The sequence below is a fragment of the Furipterus horrens genome, unplaced genomic scaffold, assembly GCF_987537825.1.
Source record: "Furipterus horrens unplaced genomic scaffold, mFurHor1.1.pri manual_scaffold_7, whole genome shotgun sequence".
NCBI lineage: Eukaryota > Metazoa > Chordata > Mammalia > Chiroptera > Furipteridae > Furipterus > Furipterus horrens.
Genome location: NW_028327177.1, coordinates 26,561,159 through 26,578,796, shown reverse-complemented (window position 1 = coordinate 26,578,796; position 17,638 = coordinate 26,561,159). Strand labels below are relative to the sequence as shown.

Below are 17,638 nucleotides of genomic sequence, written 5' to 3'. Positions count from 1 at the left end.
GCAGTGGTAACGAGACTGCAGTAAGCACAGATGACCGTATTTAAGGAGAGGCGAGAAGCGCACCTGGGGAGCACCCCTGGCTGCAGACCAAACCAGTCAGCTTGCGATTCCAACGCCAGGGAAGGCAGACCCCCATGGCCTCATACTGTGAGGCCCAGAGGGCGTGGGGACAGAAGCGGGTGGCTCGGCAGAGAGGGAACTGCAGAAATCCATCTTGGATCCCCGCCCCCACACAAAGCACCACAGTGCGGTGAGAAGGGCCACCTGGTAGTGATGAGTGCACTGGGCTCTGCCCCCTATAGTGTAGGAGGTGTGACAACCCCCCCCCCCCCGAAGCAAAAAACTGCCAGGATGGCAGGGATAAATGATAAGAGATCCCAATCACGAGGGTGACCAGAAAGCAAATACATGAATTAATAAACAGATAGATAACCTTTCTGAGGCTCAGTTCAGAGATTTGCTTATAAAAGTACTTACAGACCTAACAGCAGATCTTAAACAAGACAGGGAAGGAATGAAGTCTAGTCCTGCTAAAATGAACAAAAACACATATGACACTAGTGGTGAGGGCAAGAAAACCAGGGATCAAGTCAACAAATTGGAACATAGGGAAGGAACAAACAGTCAGCCAGTGCAGAAAAAGGAAACGAGAAGTGAGGAAAATGAGGAGAGGTTCAGAAACCTATGAGACAGCTATAAGCAGGCCAACATCCGAATCATAGGGCTGTCAGAAGGTGAAGAAGAACTAGAAATTGAAAAATTATGTGAAAAAATAATGAAGCAGAACTTCCCTAACTTGGGAAAGGAAATAGACTTACAGGTCCAGGAAGCACAGAGAGTTCCAAAACAACTGGACCCAGGGAGAACCACACCAAGACACATTATAATAATCAAAATGTCAAAAATTAAAGATAGAGAATCTTAAAAGCAGCAAGAGAGGAAGAGAATTATGTACAAAGGGGTCCCAATTAGACTATCAGCTGATTTCTCAAAGGAGACTCTGCAGGCAAGAAAGGACTGGCAAGAAATATTCAAAGTAATGAAAATCAAAAACCTACAACCACGAATACTCTATCCAGCGAAATTGTCATTCAGAATAGAAGGGCAGAGAAAGTGTTTCCAGGACAAAATAAAACTGAAAGAGTTCATTAGATCCAAACCACTGTTATATGAGATGTTAAAGGGACTTGTTTAGAAGGAGGATCAAAACTATGAACATTAAAATGAAAACTGCATCACAACAACCAACAGCAGAAGCTAGGGAACCAAAACAAAGGCAAACTAAGTAGGCAACGAGAGTGGAAAAAGACTTATAGGTATGGGGAACATTATGGGGGGCGGTCAACAGGGAGGGGGAGGGGGAAAGGGAGGGAGATGATGCAGGAATTAAGAAGCATAGTAAGAGGGAGTGGAGTAGACAGGAAGATGTTGAGAAAAACTATATGCACAACCAATGGGCATGGAGCGGGGGGACAACTGGAGGGGGGAACGTCACTGGGTGGAGTGGAGCAGAGGGAAAAGAAATTGGGACAACTGTTAACAGAGTAATCAATAAAACATATTTAAAAAATAAAATAACATAAAATCGATTTTGTACCTCTAACTTTTCACATACATATTTCATTCTTATCTACTTATTTGGCTCCTTAAAGACACATTTTGCGCAATTAGGCATTCAAATATTAAATCCCGGGTTGAATTGTAATATATGCATAATTTGAAAAGTTTTATTTAAATATAACAGGAAACTTCGAACTATCTTAATTAAGAGAGTGAAGGAGGAAAATCTTAGGTGAGTATGCTGAAGACTATCAAGGGTTCATCATTCTACCAAACTTCTAAAGATAAAACATAAAAATTAGTTTATTGAAGTTGATACTGTATGTTAGATAATAAAACATATTCCATGTTCTGCTTCTCAGAAGACTTAATAAATTGCTCAAAAATAATATATATTGTACGAAGCCCATATACTCAGAAAGAGCAGCCGAGAAGCAGACTAGGTATATCCTAAGATGCTTTCAAAATATTTGGATAAGCTCCAGGATTCCATGTAATAACCCTGAAGGAGAAGGAAAAGGGAGACAAAACATCATCAGAGATAGGGTGGGAGGACAGTTTGAGGCAACAAGGCAGAGTAAATTTGTTTGCAAGTTAGGAGGCCTGGATTTTAGTATGAGTTTCAAATACAAAATCACGACCTGTACTCGTATTCAATCTTCTTTTTATTATAGCATTAATTCCAAAATCTCCAATTTTATTCCAGGAAATCATCTGTAAGCCACCCCACCACTATTCCTCAGATGCTCCTCAATACAATGGGGTTATATCCCAAAAAACCCATCATAGGCTGAAAATATAGTTAAGATGAATAAAATGCACTTAATACGCCTCACCCACCGAGCCTCTCAGTTTAGCCTAGCCTATGCTACATGTACTCAGAACATAAGATCCAAAAAACATTGGTGACACAGTCCACCTTGTAGAGTGTTGGTTGTTTCCTCTTATTATCACAGGCCTGACTGGAGCTATACAGCTTACTGCTGCTGCCCAGCATCCTTAAGAGTAGTGTACCACACACACACATCACTAGCCTAAGGAAAGATCAAAATTCAAAGTATGGTTTCTACTGAATGTATATTGCTTTTACACCATCGTAAAGTAAAAAAATCACTAACTCAGACCACTGTTAGGTCGGGACTGTCTATATGTTAATTTATTTAAAGAATGGCCATTTGCCACTATGCACTCACATCACTGTGCTGTGTGCTGCCATCATTTGGGCTTCCCAATTAGAATATACATAAAGCCAAATGATGAAAAAATATATTTCAAAGGAAAATAACAAGTTATAGAGCTGGGATAGCTAATGTCCTATCCGAATGAGCAAGTGACAATATATCATGTATCTCCTAATAAGATGCACTAAGGAGAGCACATATCACTTCCAGAAATTCTTTCCCGAAACGCACAATCTGAATTTAATCATGAGGAATCATCAGACAAACACAAACTGAGGGACATTTTACAAAATAACTCATCAGTACTGTTGAAAAGAGTCAAAATCATGGAAGGCCAAGACTGAAAAACCGATCCAGAGTAAAAGAGGGTAAGGAGATATGACAATGAAATGCAAAGGGCGATCCTGGATTGAATTCTGAACCAGCATTAGATTAAAGTGGTGTAACTTGTGAATAAATTCCATGGGTTACATAGTTTATTTTCTCAATCACTTTATTAATTTAATGATTTTGATTAGCACTTGGGGAATTTGGTAAAATAGGAAATTCTTCCCGATAGTTTTCTAATTTAAAAAAATTGAAATTAATTTAAAATGTTAATTTTCACAAAAATAATGTACACAAATGTCATTAACAAATAGTAAATAGGCCCAGAATGTCAAAGCAATCAACCACTAATGAGACATTTATGGGCTGCAATTGGAAAATATAGCTGATTCTCCTTTAACCTGACCTCACCAAATAAGTGAGTGTGAAAGACTAAAGATCCATCCCTGTGTTTTACTGCTCTATCATGGCCCCTCTTCCACGAACACAACAGATGAGGAGAGAGGTTAGGAGAAATAGATATTCCACTTTCATGCAAATCATGCACAAAGAATAGCCAGTGGTTAAAAGGTAAATGGGGACAAGAAACACAAGGGTTCTCAAATGTAATTCTTGCTATTTTCATTTAAGTATAGAACCCTAAAATAATCTAAAATTGCAGTCACCCCTTTTAATGAAATTAAACGAAGTCCAGCTATTCTCGCAATCCCCAATCCATCACTCCTAAAACTATACACTATAACTGAGTAAACTGGTTTCAATCTGTAAGGAAGTAAATACCATGATAGAGACAGAAATTATTAATGCTTACAGCATCACCTAATGGGAAGTTACTGAACCTCTAAGCTTCAGTTTCCTGATCTGTAAAAATGAAAAAGCTGGGCTGGAAGCTCCTTCAAGCCTAAAATTCCATGATTCTATAAAGCTCAGTTCTCATTCTATTATTCAAGTAAGAGACTCGAACTACCCTATGCATGTCATTTTTAATAACATCCTCAATAGAAAATTTAATTCCAATTCTGTAGCACAATGTAGAAAGTTCAAATTTTTAGTCTTGCACGATTCCCTTGTACACAAAGAGGAGTTTCTCAGAACTTTCCCCTTTATTCTGTAAAGCCACTGAGCCTTTATCTTCCTAGATTTCTTAAAATTCTGTTGAAATAGGGACCCATTAATTTGGAAATTAGTCTCTTACTCCCCCTTGTGGCCAGAATGGCTTCCTTTCCTTCAACTAACCATCCTTTGCTTCCAACCAATTAGAAAAATGCTCCATCAAAATTGCTAAAATTCAGGTAATGCAAAGAACTAAAATTTAGTACGTATTACCAGACATTTTTACTTTAAAACTGTCTTCTGCAATGTTGGCTTAAGAAACTAAAATTTTAAGGGTTCTACGAATGATAAGGTCAAAGAAAGAAACAGCGCTGCTTAATTAACTTCATGAATGGAATTATAGAAGACTGACCAATTACTTAATTGAATGCATTTCCCACTAATTACAGATAGCAATTCTTCACCATTTAACTTTTTTAAAAAATCAGTAAGAAATCTGATTAAGCCAAGTGTATTATTCCCTGGTGTTTAAAGAATGTTAAAGCCAGCCTAAAATTTCATTATAATTCCCATTAAAAGCTAGTGTTTGCTCTTTGATTTTTGCCCAAAATTAAACAATAATTTGCATAAAACTTGATGCTGACAGAAAGCCAGGAATGTTCTAAAATGTTTTTTCTTGAAAAATCAATGGGGTGAAAAGGTAACACTAACTGGGTCTAAAAACTGTTGAATTAAATCAGGTTCAGAGAATTGCCTGCCTCTGTATACTTAAGGCTAGCAAAATAAATTCAAGGAAAACAGTGTTTTATCTCATGTTCAAAATGTCACTTCTAAAGATTAAAAGTAAAATGGTAGAAAAGTACCAAAAAAACATATTGAGCATTAGGTGACAACTGCTAAAACTGTTCCTACACTCTTGAGGATTTTCCTTTTTTAATCCTCCCTGACAGCCCCCCCTTTTACAGGTGGCATCAACCTTGACCTGGGCCCCAGTCAAGACCCCATTTCTCAATATTCTCATCACAAAGCATTTTTGGTTTAAAACACAATTTCTGCTTATTTTATAACTTGGATATTCTGTATTATGTATAAACTCCCTAGTGGGACTAGATTTTATCAGCTGCCTTTAAAAAGATGGTTGAAGACCAAGTCTTCCATATTGCACCAACTTATAGTGTAGTACTTTCCCTCTCATTCTGTTGTATTTGTGTACATGTCTATTTTCCTCTCTAGGACGTGGAGATTTTTTTAAAGAGTAGGGTTAAAAAATGTATTACATCTATATTTCTACAACAGAGCCTAAGAAATAGCAGGTAATCGATAAATATTAAAAACAAATATTTTAAGCAGCTTATTAAAATGCTCCTAAATTAAATCTCAAAATTGATACAATTAACAGTCTGATAATCCCCCTTTATCAAATGGAAACACCCAAATGTGAAACTGGAAGGAAAAGTCATTACTTTTAACAAGGAGCACAGTCACTTTGGGATGTTACATTTCCAAACATTTCAAGTATTAAATTAATTTACTGAATTGAGAACTTGCTTGTTCTAAGTGTACTATACAGCCTGCCTATATAATACTGTCCTCATCTGTCAATTCCACAGAATGACATTTTAAAGTAATCTGTTTTGGGTAGGATTTTCATGAAGTGTCCCCTGGGATGAATGTGGCCCAAACTTGTCCGCTCTTCACCTTGGGCAAAAAATTATGAGCTGACAGTTCATGCGTCTTGGATCAACAAGAGAAGTAGGGCACACCTTGCAAATTAAATGGAACAAGATCTTTCCTAGTTTTTAGAAAAACAAACACACTTTTATAGGTCAACCCGCTGGACAAAGTCCTATTTTGGTTTACTTAACTCTACATATTCAACATTTGAGTGACTGTATTTACGTTACTACCTTGCCATCCTACCCATGGCTATACCACTGTAGTGTATTTTTATTTGGGGGAGAAAAGGGAAGAAGGCTCACAATAAATTCTGTCAAAAGAAACTCACAAATGCTTATGTGCTGAAACCTTTTAGTAATCTATTCCAATATAAAAACCATCATTACCCGAACTACATAAGATCATCCTGATAAAAAAAATCAGCTATACTCAGCCATGTTTTGCTGTCCCCCAAATCCACACTACAGCAAAAGAATGTCAATAGAAAGAAATTAGTGAACTCTGCCAAGATACGATTTTATACCAAGTTACTACTTATGTTAGGTTATACCTTAACAGAAAATGCAAAACTAAATCAATGACAAATGACAACTGCTACTGTGTAACAATTTTCACAAAGGTACCAGGTGTTCATCATTACAGGAAATTACTCACTAGAGAATATATGGATAATGACCATTGCATAGAAATGTATGGAGTACAATGAGAACTACTGATATACGCTATTCCTTCTCAAGTCTAATTCAAATTTGTACCACCTAAAAAATATAAGCATATCCCATTCCTCCACTGTACTTTACAAATTAATTATCATAAATGCTAATGGTTCTGTTTTCCAGGAGAAGGAATGAAGCCAATTCTCTAAAGTGAAAACAACTTAAGACATTAAGTTAAAAATAAATTCTAAATCAGAGTTATAAAACAGAAAGCCTCAGGCCTTTAAAGATGGGAATTAGCAATGGCTTGTATCAGATACAGGGAACACCAAACTAGAGCCAAAGGCTTTATGCATAAAGGATTTGGGAAAAAATCGAGCAGATGGAAAGCAGTTATTTTATAGAAAGGTAAGACTATGGGCTGTAGGCAGCATGGAACTGGGATGGGAATAGAAAATCAAGGTAGCAAATCTGAGTGTATTAGCACCAGACACAATAAAAAGTTTATAATGTAGTTTTGTCCAATGAATTAGAAGATGTATATCTTTACATGCCAATATGCTTTAGTGGGAGACTAAGGGGTAGAACTACTACTGGCACAATGGAAATGGTAAATAATCGTGGGTACTATAAATTAGTAATAAACATGAATGTAAAAAGTTAGGAACCAATGATTTAGTCAACACAGCAATAGCTTGCAATCAGAAAATGAAGTCCAAGTTGGGTACAAGATGTCATTTTAATTAAGTTAAGAAAACATGCTAAAATTAGGTTTAGAACCCTGGCTTTCAGCATATTGAAGCATATTCAGCAATTCTACATCCCAAAAGAGCAGTGCTTATTCTCAAGGTAAAACCATCATAATAAAGCAAGAACTATGAGAACCAGAATGAAACCTCAGTAGGGATCTCAGAAACTCTTAAGGCATATTAGAATTTTAATGGAAAGTGTTTAAACTTACTAATCAGAAAACACATTTTGACTTTTAGAACACCTATCTCTCTCCCCAATATAAATGTGCCAAAAACCATCTATTTTGGAATTAAAAAATGTATGATCAAATTTATCTCAACAGTCCAATAACATTTAATTCCAAATTATACCGGGCTCCCTTTATGTGCTAGGACCACTTATCAGATTTAAAAACAGGAATTACATTCATAGGGTAAAAAAATCCCTACATCTTTTATAGGTTAAAATTCAAATTCCAAAACAAGATTAATGTATAAACAATTACTGAAAAAGGCTTTTAAATTAAGCAATGTTGTGTCCATCTAATGTTCTGATACCATAATCCAGAATGCAACTCTTCTTTTACAGAACATTCACTTAATTTGTTGGAATAATCAAATTTCACTAATTGACAGCCTGGTTTACACTAGGTTCTTCATTCCTAGGTAAATGCTGATAATGCCATTACTTGGGCTAAATGCTTGAGGACAGTTTTCCAGCTACTCTCTAATTTCCTTCAGCTTCTTTCAGCGGTTAAGATCCTTGTTTGAGAGACTGATTATTTGTTTCCAAGACTATGCCATTATATTGACTATAACTTTAAATGCTATGGATAAATATGAAAAGATGTGTTCCTATGAAAACTAGGTTGAGTTCTTCAAACGGCCTTTTATAAAATTTTATAAAAGATTCACTGACAAGGTGGCTTAGCAAATTATTCCCAAACTGTGGATCTACACATATTCAAAGAAAAAGTCTTTAAAAATGGGCTTACAATTTCTTCCTTTTTGGGGGGTAGATTAAAAGAGTTGGATCATTATTTCAAGTGTGCATGTTCTTTCTATACTTGAGTCATTTTTTTTCACTCTAATTCAAATTTCGAATCCTTTAATCACTTCTCTTTATTCACTTTTAACTATCTCCACAACTCATCTAATCACCAAACATCTCCGGGTCATCTGCATCTCTTATTAGAACAGGAAGAATCCCATTCTTATTTAAGTACTGTTTTACTGAAAAAAGGGTAAGCAATCTGCTGTTCTTGAGCAACTTGGTTATTCTTCCCCTTCCCACCAATAGCAAACATCTATCTGCCCTTTCTCATTCCTTTATTTTCTTTCATTTCTATTTTATATACCTCAGACTTCCCAACTGTACAAAATACCTCACCAGTGGAATACTTAATATTTACTGTAAAAACTCTTCAGTCACAAGGATGAGTGTAACACTGCAGAATTATTTTGAGGCCCTTACTCCAATAAAGTGAGCTCCTAGTGATTTTCAGCTTAAAACTATATATCAGCTTTTAAAGTCCAAGACACATATTAATATATTCAGACTAGGAAGAACCTAAAAGCTGCCTGGTTCCCTAGCTTGCACCTGCTTAATGAAGTTCTGTGGGCAGGATGTGAAGATGAGTGCCTAGGAAACACACACACCTCAGAACTGCCCTGGGCAAATTCAGCGAAGCATATTAAAGTAGGGCTCAAGTCAACTGAATCACTGTTAGTACTACTACTCAACTACTGTTGCCAAATGTTACAAATGTTATAGACTCACAGTTTTATTCCTTTACCTCCTAGGAGAGGAAGCCATTTTTCCCTTATACTGGTGGTTTCCAATTACTTAAATGAAACTTTGAAATCTTGCTGGCCAGTAATGAACCCTCTGCTCCAGAAAAGTTTTTAAGGCTTCTTGGATCTTTTAAATCCCATTCTTGGACTCAAGTTGAGAAACCCCTGTACTATTATTGGCAGGCTTGTCCTATTGTCACTTTTAAATAGAACCCCAAACCTGAGATAAACACAGGGCACAGAAGGTAGTCAAGGGCTTTACCTGATTTTTATTCTCCACAACAATCCTGTGAGGTGGATATTATTTCCATCTAACTGAGCTCAGTTTTCTCAGAGAACTGATTTCCTTCATCCAAGAAGGTATTTTATGGTAAAAAGTTGGTCTGACTCAAAATCTGGAACTCTTTTTACACCACTAAATTCTCTGAACGTGAATTAGGTTTTCTAATATGTATTTCCTCATTTGTTTTTCATTTCATCTCAGTCAAGACAAAACTATCCAATTTTTGAATTGTGTCTTGTGGATTTATGGGGAAGAGATGTTAGGCGTCACTAGTGTTAAGTCTCTCCCCACTACCAAGGGAGCTTTTTTAGTCTATGATCTGGCAGGAAAGGCAGATTGCATTGCTTCACATATTGCAATTTCAAATTAACACACAAGAGAAGAACCCCCAAGTTCTCTCGCATAAAGAGAAGTCCACATTGAAAATGCCAGTGATCGTTTCCAACAGTAATGTTCTTCAACTCTTATACAAAGCAACATGGTTCCTACTCTTTGTGTGCTCGGAAGATGGTATAAAACCTGATAAATGCACCTGAACAAAATGGTAGTAGCTATTTAATAATGGACTAAAAAGTTCTTCAAAAAACCTTAGAACTCTAGAGGTTCTAGAGGCTCTTTTTATGGGAAGAAAGAAGGCATTTTTTGGCCAGGTGCTCAACAGGACAATGAAGTCTGGTTCATTACTGACATCACCAGCCAATAACATTAATTCTAAAAAAGGATTACCTGCATATTTTTCTCAAATCATAAAATATAGATACAAGTTCAAAAAAATTGAGTAATACAATTATAATTGATGATATGTAAGATCTTAAAATACAATTAAAGCACTTTTACTAACCCTCAAGTATCAGTTCAAAGATATTTTACTCTAGGAGACGTATCAGTTTCACTATATTTACTACTCCATTTTACTAGAGAAGGGGAAAGAATTTTATGCAAGATGTTTCCAGAGTCAACATAAACTGTTCGAAAGATGATAGGGACAAGAAGCTTGCTTGTAAAAAGCCACATTATCTGTTAGTATCAAATTTTCCCATGTTGAAACAGAAAAAGCCTTCGAAAATTAGCAGTGCTGCTGACCTAGTTCTATTATCCTCTTTTCCAAAAGAAGCCCTTTTGCTCATTTACTCAACCAATACGTGAGTATCTACTACGTTAGGAGGCATGATCCATGCGAAGATCACTTAAGTTTTACTCTTGAAAAGACCAAGACTGGAAGCGAAAGCTTGTTTAAAATTCTCTGAGCCTTTTGTATGGTAAAGGAATTAAAACTTTCATTTATTTAAACTTTCAAAGTGTAAATTTCAAACTTAGTGAGAAGCCCTTGCTAGTCTGAAGAACATAGGTGGAGCCCAGTATCACACCCTCTTAATAATCATATCAACAAAGAGCTATTCAGAGATTATCTTGTTATTCTCATCCACTGATCCTATGCAGTAATTTTTTTTCTTGATAAGAAAATCAAAGGGAAGCAAAGTTAAAACTACTACAAGGCTCTCCCTAGGAAAATCCTCACACCAATAGGAGCTTTTATACTTTCAGTGTGGAAAACATGCAAATACCTACCTGGAATAGCAAATAAGCTTGTTAGTAGAGGGTAAATGTTAACTCGTGTGTCCCTTCTCCTTAATCTTAAAATTGACTTTTGTCTTAAGGAAAATTATAATGTTTAACAAACACTTTGAAACCAAAGCAAAAATCATTTGCTCTATCAGGTGTAATAATTGGGGGAAAATCACCAGAGTGAACAAAATTCAATTACATGTACGTACCAGTTAGTAAAGAGAGCAAGGGAGGAAAAACCCAATACAAAAAAAAAAAAAGTTCCAGAATCCTAAAACTCACACATAAACCAGTTATGTTTATTATTTGTTAAGGAGTGTAGCAGTAATTTTTAAAAATCAATTAATTTTTAAATCCTCACTTGAGGATATGTTTATTGATTTTAGAGAGGGGGGAAGAGAAGGTGAGGGTGGGGGGAAAGAGAGGTTATGTGCCAGGCCTGGGGTTCAAACCCACAACTTTTTGGTCGACAGGACAACGCTTCAACCAAGCAACCAAGCCATGATGGCAGAGCCCAACACTTATTTTTATTGTAGAAAAACACGGTCATTTTTAAATTTTAAATATTCTTAGTATCTTTGCATCAAGATAAATAAAAGATAAGCGTTGTCATTTAGCCTCAATAAATCATGGAATTCCTTTCTCATCTCAGAATTAAACAACAATATTAATGTAAAGATTTCAAATAAAAGCAATAAAAATGCACCCAAGACAAGTTCCACAGGAGAAGGCTTTGTGAGCCCATGCTAATTAAGATAAAAACATTGTTCTTTAAAAAGACAGTCTGAAGAAAATACCATTTGAGAAATACAGTCATAATTTAGGAACTGAAGCTATTCTATTAGTAATTAAAAACTAGTTAAAAGAATCATAATACCACTACAACTTAGACAAAAGCCTATATATTTGTTCATTATAGTAGTTCTTCCATGAACAAGATTCAAATAAATAGTGCACCTGAATTTCCATACTGAGTCCCAGATTCAGTAACCTCTCCAGAGAAACTGGGATACTATCTCTCTCTCTATACCCGAGTCCTCCCATGCTGAGACCCAATGTGTAACCTAAAGTCCTGCTATAAGGGTAATTATTTAGTAAAAGCACTTTAAAATATTATTTCAAAAACTCTTGGTTCATTAAAAAGATACTGTATCGACATCTATAGAACACTATATATTAAATGGTTGGATTTTCCACCAATATACCCTCAGATTTAAACTTTTCTGATTCAGAAAGTCATCATTTGTTAAAAACTAACAAAACACAAAACGTACTGTTTAATTCTTTAAAGCTTTTTAGAGAAGCAATGAATATCTAAAATACTTTCACTGAACCTGGAAAATCAAGCTTGAATTATTCACAACCTTTTTTTCTGTTTGTCTGTGTACAAAGTTAACTTCCAACACTTAAACGCAGGAAGAGGCAAGAGTAACTGAAGCCAGTGTTTCCTGCATGACTGACTCATTACATTAACATTATAGTGGCTAATCCAGGGAAGGATAACTACTACATCTACAATGAGTCTCTTATTACATCTCTTTTACATAAAAACAAGATATGTAAAGTTACTACATCCACATATGTACATTAAAAAAAATTAACTCTTGAAATAATACAAATATTCCAACCATTAACCGCAATAGTAATACTACTCATCTTTCCAACTAGTGCACAAAACACTACCACAGTCTATTTTAATTTCTTTGGATTGATTTAGATCAAATTTTAAAAGGAAAAAAATGACAACATCATAACTGCTATTCATTATAAGAACCTTACAGTACAGTGAGGCTAAAATGAATGTTGCATTCTCACCAGTACATCATTGCAGATATCTCTTAGCTCGGTCTCAATCTTCTCTCTGTATTCTCGAGCCATCTGCTGTTTTTTCTCAGCACCTTCTGTTTTTTGCTCAATACTTGAGACGACCCTCCAAGATGACCTACGGGCCCCCACAACATTTTTATAAGCAACTGAGAGAAGATTCCTCTCCTCATTAGACAATTCGGCTCCTTGCTCAGTTACAGACTTCATGCAGGCTGCCATGTCATCATATCGCTCAGCCTGCTCGGCCAGCTTGGCCTTCTGCACCAGCTCATTTTTATCCATGACTGGATGTTCTGCAGAAAAAAAAAAAAAAAAAGGAGTATTTAGATATTTTTTCTACCAAAACAGACTCAAAATTATAATTTTGTTTATAAAAAACAAACAAACCTGTATATAACACCTCAAACCCAACAGCTTGTTGAAGATGAACTGCCTATGGAAGATTCTTCCATGAGGAATTTAATGCAACCTCACACACACACAGAAATAACAGGAAAAAAAATGCATACTCAGCATTCAGATGGTAAATTTAAAGCCATTAACTTCAGTTTAGCAAAATTTAAACTGCATTATTTTATCTTTGTTCAGAAGATCCTAATTTCACTTAAGTTAAAACACAGAGGCCACCTTAAAAACCAACCCTTATTTTATCTGGACAAAATTTCAACTCGTTTCCAGTACCACCAAGTAATAAAAAATTAAGTAGCTTTTCTTTAGTGAAAACACTGCATACGAAGAACAATAATGTCTCTCATGCTTTCAGAATCATGATTAATGTGTAATCATTTAAATGTCTAATTCATGTTTTTTTTAACTTTCATAATACCTACTCTTTTCAGGAGTATTTAAGTTTAAATTTTAGTTGGTATTACTCCCACGCCAAATCCACTGAACACTGCAACATTTGCCAGCCGATCACTGAATGATAATTTTCAGGAAAGAATGAACAAATGTCTTAAGATATTTTAAATACAAAACAAGCACTAAAGATCCATAACCGACCCCAAGGCCTCAGTTAACTCTACCTTGTTATATGCACACATGCTTAACAAAATTTACCCATGAGTCCTGCAACTTCAACTCTTACCATCTGTGAGTGCTAAATTCATAAAGTGCTGCCAGTGTAACCAGTGCTTCGGATATCCTTATTCCAGTTTAAATGTAGAATTCATTGTTTAAATATAGAATTCATTGTTTTTAGTAGTTAAAATTAATTGAGAAGTGCTAAAACACACAAAGACACTACAACATACAGTGAGATCTCACAGAAGAAACCATTTTAAATAAAAACGTAGTCTGAAATACACTATTAAAAAAGGTGAACAGAAGAGTCACTGTCAATCACTATGTGAATTGACTCTCGAATACCATATCCTTTTATCTTCCAAGGGAAATCCACAATTAAAAAAAAAAAAGGAACAGATCCCCAATTCAAACAAGTAATCAACTACCTTAGATAAAAGCTAGTGTTTCAATGCTAAAACTATTTCAAATTTATGATCGCATAATCTCCCCACCCCGTTTCTCAAAATTACTAATTTTTCCCTTAAGAACTCAAAAACGCTCTCGATGCTACTTCTAACGCAAAATCATCTACAACCAGTACAGGGTTTTTTCTCCCCAACCCCTCGGGTACGAGGGGAAGTGGATTGGGTTTCTCACATAATAACTAGTGCTCCAAGGCCTCGCCGCACCCATTTAACCCTTAACCGACGTTAAGACGTCGAGTTGGGTGAACCGAGAAAACCGGCCGACCGTGACTCAAAAGCGCAAATCCCTGGGTCCGCGCTATCTGCAACCCCACTGCTTGGCTCCGCCCAGGCTGGTGCCTCCGCACAAGTCCCCGACTCCCTCTTTGTCATGGCGGATCTGTGTCAAGGAGCCCAACCTACTGCCTAGTGTTAATTTCCCCCCACCAGAGCAGGAGGGAGGAGCAGCGCGCCCCCGCCCGAGCCGGGATGCCGGGGAGCCGCCGCCTGCCCCGGGGGCAGAGGCCAGGAAGGCCCACGCCGTCCGCAGGAGCAGGACCTCAGCCCGCGGACACACCCCACTCTCCCGCCGGCGTCCCCTCCGCCACCCGACACCGCTGGTGCTCATTTAGTCCGTACCGGCCAGACAGCTGCAGCAGGTGGGGGAGGGGGCGAGGGCCACACCCTGTCGAGCCGGGCCACCACCGGCGGTTACGCTCAGGCTTCCCCGCAAAGCAGGGTACCCGCCTTAAACAGAGAGGGCACCGTCCAGTTCTAGCCACCTGACAGGCGAGCGAGACACGCTGGCCCACTGTCTTCGCCATCTCCTTATCTTACCCCCACCTGGACTCGGAGCCCCCTTCACCAGGAAGAAAAGGCTAGCCCCACGCCCCGCCCCGGAATATTCGAGCCCCCCTCCCCCGCGGAATTCAGGAAATTCGACTGTCTCAGGCGATCCCACCCGGAGCCGGCTCACCCCCGCGCGAAGCGCGGCCTCGCCCTAGTCTACCTGGCGGGCGCCTCCGGGAAGGCCTCTGCTCAGGACCCGGTCCCCAAGCTCGGCCCTCCCGCTGCGCCGCCGCCCGATTTTGGGGTTGGGGGGGTGCTGGGTGCCGCCGCCGCAGCGCGGGTCGCGGAGGCTGCGCCGAGGAGAGGGCGGGGGGCAGGGCAGGGAGGGCCACGGGGAGGGGGCGGCCTCACCTGCGCCACTGCAAAGCCCGCAGCCGCCGAGTCATTACCTCGAGCGGAAGGGAGCGGGCAGCGAGGGGGAAGGGACTTTGGGGGCACAGGGGCGACGGTGGGATGGATCTATAGTGTCTCAGCCACCCGGGTGCAGGCGACGAGCAGGTCCCCGGGGATATGGCGTGTGGACGCCCCTTCCACCCCCGAGGAGGAGAACCAGGAACGGGCGCTTATCCGGGCCGGCGCCGATCCGGAAGCAAGTAGCCAGAGGCAGCCGCGAGCCGCCCGCCCGAGCCCAGCGGAAGGAAAGCCGCCGCCCGTCTCCGCTTGAGGAGACTCCGCCTCAGCCCAGTGCCGCTACCGCCGGGCGAGCGGGGCTGAAGGGATATGGAGCGGAGACGGTCCCCGCGCTTTCAGAAGACTGGCCTGGAACAGGAAGGAGTGGGGCTAGGCGACGGCGGCCGGGTTTCTCACCTGTGTCCGGAGTGGGTGGCGGCGGACCGACGCGAGCTCAGTAGTCTCTGGGCGGCGGCAGCAGCGGCGGCGACGAGGCTGAGACTCTGTCCCTGGATCTTACTGCTCACAGGCTACAGCCGCTCCGCAGACACGGGGTTTCCTCCAATCACCAGCCCCGGCAGCAGGGGCACCACACGCACGATGACGTCAAACGCTGCTATGGCAACCCTTGATTGGTGCCCACAGCTCTGGGGGCCCAGTGCAACCGCCGCTCCCTAGCGCGCGCGTTCTGCCCGCCCGCCCGCGCTAGAGGGCGAGCAGAGGTGCGCGCGTCCTCTCCGGCTACCAACCCTCCTTACCAACCTGCTCAGCTTCCAACTTCTCTAGTAGGAAGCTCCTTTTTTCCCCTCCCCAACACTACCCCCTAAGTCTTCCCCTCGAACTCCAGCAACTCTTCGTCTAAAACCAGCGAGAAGAAAATTTCTCCCAACCCCCACCTTAGCTTGCCTTGCTGGCCTGCGCCTGCGCCAGTCACTCCCTCTCGAAGGGGCTCCAGTTCAGCAACATCCGGGACCTTTCACATTCCCCCCTCCACTCCCCGCGGCCTACCCTGCCCCTCCCTCCGTGCTTTGCAGTGGTAACTGTCCCCGAGGCTGTCCCGGGGCTAGATTACGAGAGTGGCTCCGCGGTTTGGGCATTATGATCAGGACATGGCGGTGGGGGTGGAGGAGGCAGGGCGCGGTCAGACAGTGACTGGGGGGTTATGTGGTGCGCTCCCCCAGATCGCTGCTCCCCCACCCCCCACCCCGCACCGGTGGGCCCCTCCCTTCCTCCCTTCCTCCCTCTTTTCCTCCCTTACGCCGCCGCGGCTTTACCTGCTGGCTCCGGGAACCCTGTCTTAGACCTTTTAAGGCTCGGAATAGGGAGTGTAGAGTCCGGCGCAGAGTGTGGGCTGAGTGACGGGAAGGTTTTCCAATCGGGAGCTCAGGATCTGCGCGCATTGACAGCTGCTAGGGGACAATAGGTGGGCGCGAAGTGGGGGTGAGGTGTGGATCGCGAGAGCCAGCGGAGCTGGCGGGAGGTGAGGCCTAGGAGGAGATGCCGCCGCTTTCAGAAAGCCTACAACTTCCGAATGCAGAAGATCTTGTATAGAGAGTTTGGGGTGATCATGGAGGCCTATGTACTAGCTCATTTATCGTAGGTTAGATTTTAATACCCAAATAAAACTTTCACTTGAAGACTTTATGCCGCAGTGATTTAAAACATACAGCTCATTCCCTATTTTCTTATGGAAACAAAGTTTGAGGCAAGTGGTAGTTCCCAGGGCTCCTGCTGACCCAGCCGGCGGAGGGTGGGGGTAGAGGGAGTGGGCCCCCAGCAGCGCGAGGACAGGAACCGAGACCCAGGAAGCAGGGGGACGGGCTGAGTGGGGTGGGGGAGAAAGGCGGAAATTGCTGGTGCCGCACAAACCTGCCAACCTAAAACGGTGGGGCCTCCACCCAGGCAACTTAGGGAAGTTCAAAGAGCTACATTCACACTGTAAAATGTGTCTGCCCCTCCTCCCTCTAGCTGTATTAGAGCTAAGAACAGATTAGTGCTTGGATGACCTGCAAAACCAGTTGCAAAAGTCATTGAGAGTTTATAGTTAGCAGTGAGAGAACTCAAAACTCTCCTACTGCCCTTGAGTAAACTCCATCTTGGCCTCATTGACTTTAACAACGCATCTTTATTGAGCAGCTACTAGGGGCCTGCGTTAGGCACAATTGACAAAGGAGCCTCGCAAAAGAGTTCAAGCTGCAGAGGATTTTTATCAGTAGCAGACACAAAATGACTCCTCAGTCTTCTAGCTCCTTGTCGGTTCTGTTTGATGGATGCA

The 17,638-nt window shown here is 40.7% G+C and overlaps 1 protein-coding gene across 4 annotated transcripts in view; it reads right to left on the bottom strand.

Annotated features, from left to right (window-relative positions):
- The window catches only part of YWHAZ (tyrosine 3-monooxygenase/tryptophan 5-monooxygenase activation protein zeta), a 31,490-nt gene extending 14,792 nt beyond the window's left edge, over positions 1-16,698 (bottom strand). Inside the window, exons 1-3 of one of the 4 annotated variants that reach the window (XM_090283508.1) lie at positions 16,638-16,698; positions 15,781-15,976; positions 12,644-12,948 (exon numbers count right to left, since the gene is read on the bottom strand). In XM_090283508.1, the coding sequence (XP_090139634.1) occupies positions 12,644-12,937 (294 nt within the window). In that variant the 5' untranslated portion in view covers positions 12,938-12,948; positions 15,781-15,976; positions 16,638-16,698. Of the gene's footprint in view, positions 1-12,643; positions 12,949-15,780; positions 15,994-16,637 lie in introns of those variants that run through there. The other 3 variants (XM_090283510.1, XM_090283511.1, XM_090283509.1) reach the window with 3 other exon arrangements.
- Positions 16,699-17,638: the final 940 nt, after the last annotated feature.